This window comes from Silurus aristotelis, assembly GCF_946808225.1.
Source record: "Silurus aristotelis genome assembly, chromosome: 11".
In the NCBI taxonomy this organism is placed as follows: Eukaryota; Metazoa; Chordata; class Actinopteri; order Siluriformes; family Siluridae; genus Silurus; species Silurus aristotelis.
This window is the reverse complement of record NC_139584.1, coordinates 13653158-13659315: the sequence shown is the minus strand read 5'-3', so window position 1 is coordinate 13659315 and position 6158 is coordinate 13653158. Positions and strand designations below refer to the sequence as shown.

The window sequence follows — 6158 nt, the reverse complement described above, 5'->3', positions numbered from 1 at the left end:
ACCAGTTTAGTCGGTTAAAGAAACTAAACTCAAAAACGGTAAAAGCAAAGAGATGATCATATTGGTGAGCTGATCTCATTGCCCTGTCACTGATTTGGGATGGCTAATGACCATCTGGTGCATGCAGCACGCAGTCGCGGCGTGCACACACACACACACACACGTGACCTGTCAGTGACCGGTCAGGACAAGCCCCGTCCCTGGGAGGGACTTGTTTATCACGTGTTTCGGTTATTTAAAAACTCCGTAAACCGAGCTGGTCGGTAGTTCGGTGCAATGATCAGAGTACGCAGTTGGGTTTAATCCCCACACACAAAAACAAACAAACTACAAATGGGTTCTGTCGCCTAGTGTTTCCCTTCAACCATCAACAACCTTAATCTGCTCTTCTGATTTCCATCTTACGATCTGAAAATCGTCCGATTCTGAATATTGACGGTAAGAAAACAACATTGCAGGTTGAAGCGTTTTACTGGAGTTTGTGCTTTGCATAGAAGTTTATTTATCCTAAGCAGCTTTGGGCTTAAGTGTCATTAGATTGAGATGTGTTTGTGTTTTCTTTTGTAGTGTTCATTCGTAGTATGAATACCATCCACCAAAGAAGATCAAGGCAGATTTCCTCATTCAACACTAGGTTGTTGTGACAGAGAGGTAGGTTTCACAATGACGCTTTGTCTCCTCTTGCTTCATATTGCATTGGTCAAATTCCATAACTTCCTGCTTCTTTCTGGCTGACACGATTGCTTTAACTTGTGATTATTAACATACTGTGTATATACAAGAGATTTAACTCGAGTGAGATATAATATGTGCAAATAAAACAAACAAAACAAAGGCCATGTTGTTGTGCCACTGACTGGTGTTGGCAAGTTACAAAACGTCCTCCAAAATGGCGTGTACTCTGTCAGATTAGTTGTTTCTGTTCACCTCAGTGTTTAAATGTAACATGTTTTTTTTTTACTTTGACTTATCGAGCACGTCAACATAGTCGTTCTGCCACAATTTCTGTACACATTATTTTTATATATTAGTGCTGTATACATCTTTCTGTAAATCCAAAGTCCACACAGAAAAAGCAAATCCAGTGTTTAACATAGACACAGCTGTGCCTGTGTTTTGGCAGCCATATACACAGACCGTGTCCATGCCTGTGCTCAGCACATCACACATGCCAAGTGGATAGATGAAAATGGAAATCCAACTCTTCTGCCAACAGCTGTCAGGGCATGTAACTAGACTTTGAGAACATTTCCCTAGATGTGGTTTAGGGTCAATTTCCAGTCACTTAAATAAGCCACTACATAACCCAATTCTGTCCACAGTGCAATGTTTTCACTCCTTTAAATGCTAAGCTGAAAATAGTGCAGACATTTGTTGGATGATCTGTGTTTTAATGCTTTCTGATCTATGTTAAATTGTTGTGAAAGGCCACACCATTCAGCAAAGTGCACATTAATGCTTACGTCTTCTCTGATTTACGTCAACCAATGCAGGGTTTCCATCTTTCAAACGCTTATCACAAACTGGTCCTCGAAAATGGCAGCAATTCCATCTGGTGGCTCTCTTGTTGCTACCCATGACTACTACCGAAGTGAGCACTACTTTTTTCAAATCTATTTAGCTACTCTTTACATTGCATTAGTTTTACAGTAACCATGTTCATTTTGTTATTCACGGTTACGCTTTTTTTAAATAAGTGAATTCAAATGTTTTAGGGCGCATGGGATCTACTTCCAGCAACGGTTCCTGTAGCAGTTCGGAGTATGTTGGGGAAGCTATTCCACACCACCCAGGTACAAAAACAAACCCATTATTTCTTTCTTAGTATATGATATTGAATTTCATTCCAACCTTTTTCCAATCGCATAAACTTTATTTGCATAAGCCTAGGCTGTAAATCCTGATTATCTTACATTTAATCCCAGGTCTACCCAGACAAGATTCTGGTCACTGGTGGGCCAGTTTCTTCTTTGGGAAACCGAGTACACCAAATGGACATGACACTCAGTCCAAGTAAGTTTAATAGCAATTCAAAGTAAAATAGGAAGAAGACATGCATCCCTTTCACATCTTTACTACTTTACTAACCACAAACTTTGTGGTTTCTGTGGCAGGGCTGGAACTTATACTGTAACCAATGGCCAGGTGACTTGCATTGCCAAGGAAATGATTCAGAAGAGAAAGCTGAGTGAAAGCAGTGATCATGGAAATCCTGAGCCCAGCACTCCCCCTGCATCATAAACGCACAATCAATGCAGCCACCGATTTAAAATCCGCTTTCTTACACCACACCAGATCCATCGGTGGAGGCACTGTCTTCCTTTTTTTTCCTTGTTAGTGGAAATAAACTGCTTTTTATGTTGCTCAGGCTTTTTTTTTTAAATGATGACCAAAAAATGTTTCAAAATGTTTAAAAAATAAAATAATACCTTTGACCACTTAATGTGCCCTTTGCGTAAATGACTTCAGCATAAGGCTTAATGCCTAAGTAATTTTTTTTTGTATAATCAGCTACAGCAAGCTTATCTTTAACTAAGAGGTTTATAATATTGTCTCAATAACTTTTGAAAGTTGTCAATGCAAATCAACGTAAACAAACATTTTATTGAATTCTAAGGATGTAGGTGGCAGATGCCAGGGGACAGTAGGGACACTACTGATATGTTAATAATATAAATGAGAACGTTGGTTTCCTGTTCTGTTACCCCACCACACCCCACCAACCTCTTCATTAAGCAGGATACAGAGTAAAAGGTTTTAAATATAAAAAGTTTCATGGCAAAGACAAATATTGGATATGGCCCAAAAATGTGAAAGTAAATGTTCATTTCAGTGTGTATTACTGCTAAAGCATGAGTGTTTATATGAATGAGTACATACTGAAGCTTTATTTCAGGTGGGTGTGCTCTCATGTACTTGCAAATGTAACTTTTGTTGCATTGATAAGAAGAGACCGCCTTCCATACTGCTGAAGTACTTCCTGGCACGTGGGAGATGTTCTGCAGTTCTCATTAGTGGAAAAGTACCTCCTGCCCTGTGGTTCAGTTACTTAAATGCAGTTGTTGCAAAACACAATGTGTGTTACTACTGTTCGATGTTTGTCTGCCTCTTTGACTTGTATTTAATTGATTTAATTAATGGGACATTACAGTAGGGAATGTCACTCCCAGTCACTGCCCACAACTACTGTTTATTACATTCAGTGCCTAGTGCTTTTATGCTAATGGAATAAAGCTTCACAAGCTTAAAACCCCCCAAAGACTCATCTCTTCCTAAAGTACTTGAATGTTGATGCAGAAACACCAGTAGCTTTGTTTGAGTGTGTGTTTGTTAGTGTGTAGGTTTATAGTAGTAGGGATTATTTGTAGTATTTTTTTAGTGCCTCTTTCTGACCTTTCTTTAAAAATTGACTGTATGCTCAAAACTATGTGGACAATGGATCAGTAATAATTGTACATTTCGAACATCTCATTCCATGAGATCATTAGTAAGGTTAGGCACAGATGCTGGGAAAGGTGGTCTTGTGTGCAGTCAGCTTTCAGAGATATCCCATAACAGGCAAGTTTAATTGAGGACAGGGGTCTGTAAAGGCCACTTAGGTTAGCCATTTGGCACCATGTCTTTATGGACATGGCTGTAAATAAATAAATGACATAGAATATATTCTATATATAAATACTGTATCCTTAAATGAACCCTGTTGTCATTAGTAAAAGCATTGCCATTGGGTAAAAAGACTTAATACAACTAAACAGATATTCGTATCCTGAGTTGAATCTCATTGGAAATTAATGAAGGATTATGAGATCGCAATCCTTGTAATGTTTAAATCCTTTAAATAAAAAACAATATTTACAAGACAATTTCATCGAACAACAATAATAGAAAAAGCCAATTACGTCTTCAGTAAACCTAAGTCCAGTTAACAAAAACCAAGTGTCCAGTTACTTATTTTCCTTTAATGCACATGACCACCTTTATTCCAAGGTTTAAACATGTGATTCCTCATAGCCATGCATTTTTCTTCTAGGACCTTAACCCTACCTAAGAGCAGAGAGGTCAGGATTTAGCAGGTTTTAATCTGATTAAAATAGGTTACCTAAGAAGTGACATCCACAGCTAATACTGCTTATATAACAACACCTGTTGTTTTCCTGTTTGGAAAAATACAATCAGGACAGACATAAGGTGTCGGGTCAAGAAAACAGATTTGATTACATCCAGTCTCTTTAGTCTTTTTTCTTGAGATACATGTAAGTCACAGCATTTGACAGTCAAAAGTCTCATCATGAATTTTCCTCCTTTTTGTCTTTTTTTTTCTTTACCTGCAATTTCTTTTTCCATCATACAATAATGGATTGCTCTATTGAATTTTTGGAATTTTATGTTGTTTGCTGTGTTTTGACCCCCATTGATTATAAATAATAAAATAGAGTTAACAAATGAGTTTTTTTTTTTTTTGCTTTATTGCACATAAATGCATGATCTTACAGGCTGTTTATCCACAATTCAGTTGCATCCACATCCAATAGATTTTCCCAGGCCACGCGTATAAATTCTGTAAATTAAAGTTTAGTTATAATGAGGTTTTCATTTATCTGCCACTTTCATGGTATTTCAGTGCTTCACAGTTTTACATAATTCCAAAAAAATGAATGCTGTGCTTCATCTTATTATACAATAATAATAAAATAAATTAAAACTCCTTTCTCAAGACTTTAAATGCAAAAAGTCATGAATTTAAATGTTTATTATGTGCTACTTTTATACTGAAGTGTTGTCACAGAGTAAGAGGCAGCTACAAGGTAGTAACAGAGTAACACCACACACCCTGAATATAACATGCATGCTTTTAGTTCCAAACTGCAAGGTTACTGTGTATAAAGGTTACTTGACTCAGGCCAAGCATGCAAGTCATTTTTAATGTCCTTAGAGAAAGGTTGTGATTTGCTTCATTTGGTGACAGGACATGACTGTTTGATCGCACGTATTCCATGTTACTCCTTAAAACATAAAGTTGCAAAATTGATGCTGATTAATAACCATACAGGGGGGATTTGATGTAAAAAATATGTTTTGTCTTAGTTTGTGGTCTACCTACTGTACAGGGAGTTAGATGGCTATTAAAATATATGTTGAGTAGATGACCAGATTGTGAGTTAGTTATTTTTTAAAGTAGAGAGTCAGCACAGATTCTACAATCAGTCAGTCTTTGTGTGAATGTATGCCTTATCCTCAGATGCACTTTCCTGCAGAGACATAATACATGCATATGCACACCTACTTTCAAGAGCCAACTTTAGCTGATAGCTGACAGGTTTAAAGAACAGCAACAGACTTTTACATTACTGTGACACGAATGATGATGGACAACAACAGTAGGAAATTGGGTCAAAGTGTATGAGGTTACCTCATGGGGAAATGCCTGGCCTCCCTATCCGCAGTATCCGTTTGTTCATACCAATGGATGTCCACCTCACATTCAGTATGACACTGAATTGTGGGTAACAGAAAATATACATAGCATTTCTTGCTGTTTATTATTTTTAGGAGCAGCAAAGTACAAATCATCCAAGATTGCCTAACTACTAATAACAGAATTTGGAGCATCTTTTTTTGAAGAAATAAATGTAGACTATAGAATAAACCTCTTAATAAGATTATCTGTGTTTTTATAATAATACAGCAATAATGCAGCAGCAAATCTAATAGAAAAATAGTCATTCCATACTTTTAATTATGCAAAACTGTCCTGGGGTCAGTCAGTCAATAGGTGTTCTGACTATTTTGGGCAGAACTACTCTGTAATCCACCTGCACAGAACAGGAAATCCAAAACCAGTTGCTGCTTTATTAAGTAAGTGCTAGTTGGGTAAAATGATATCCATGAGTACCCTCTTGATAGTGAAACAATCTTAGTTGAAGGGTTCAAAAGTATTTAAAACTATATTAAAAACTATATAAAAAGACTTTATTTCATACAATATATGGTCACTAGCTCCCCTTTTCTGTTATAATAATCTCAACTTTTCAGGCTTTACCTCAGATTTTGGATTCATTGTTGGTCATGTCACCATAAACCATTAGTCATATAGTGTCTGTCTCTGCTAGTGTACCCTCCAAGAGGGTACACAAGGATATAATTTTACCCAACCAGCA

General features: G+C 37.0%; 1 protein-coding gene and 1 long non-coding RNA gene across 2 annotated transcripts; one reads left to right on the top strand and one right to left on the bottom strand.

Annotated features, from left to right (window-relative positions):
- Window positions 1–238: 238 nt before the first annotated feature.
- On the top strand, window positions 239–2363 carry ppdpfa (pancreatic progenitor cell differentiation and proliferation factor a). Its single transcript, XM_083554792.1, has 6 exons — window positions 239–438; window positions 568–651; window positions 1494–1591; window positions 1716–1793; window positions 1926–2013; window positions 2115–2363. The coding sequence occupies exons 3-6, from the start codon at window positions 1537–1539 to the stop codon at window positions 2239–2241; spliced, it is 348 nt and encodes a 115-aa protein (XP_083410918.1). The 5' UTR covers window positions 239–438; window positions 568–651; window positions 1494–1536; the 3' UTR covers window positions 2242–2363.
- On the bottom strand, window positions 2211–3910 carry LOC310733499. Its single transcript, XR_014535766.1, has 2 exons — window positions 2590–3910; window positions 2211–2553 (listed from the first exon to the last, which is right to left on the bottom strand). It is a non-coding gene; the product is annotated as an uncharacterized lncRNA (long non-coding RNA).
- Between the last annotated feature and the right edge of the window lie 2248 nt (window positions 3911–6158).

Bases quoted from the DNA above. Each gene is read 5' to 3' on its own strand.
- ppdpfa (XM_083554792.1), top strand. From the start codon at position 1,537: ATGGCAGCAATTCCATCTGGTGGCTCTCTTGTTGCTACCCATGACTAC. The intron at 1,592-1,715 runs GTGAGCACTACT...CAAATGTTTTAG, and splicing joins TACCCATGACTACTACCGAA to GGCGCATGGGATCTACTTCC. The intron at 2,014-2,114 runs GTAAGTTTAATA...TTTCTGTGGCAG, and splicing joins GGACATGACACTCAGTCCAA to GGCTGGAACTTATACTGTAA.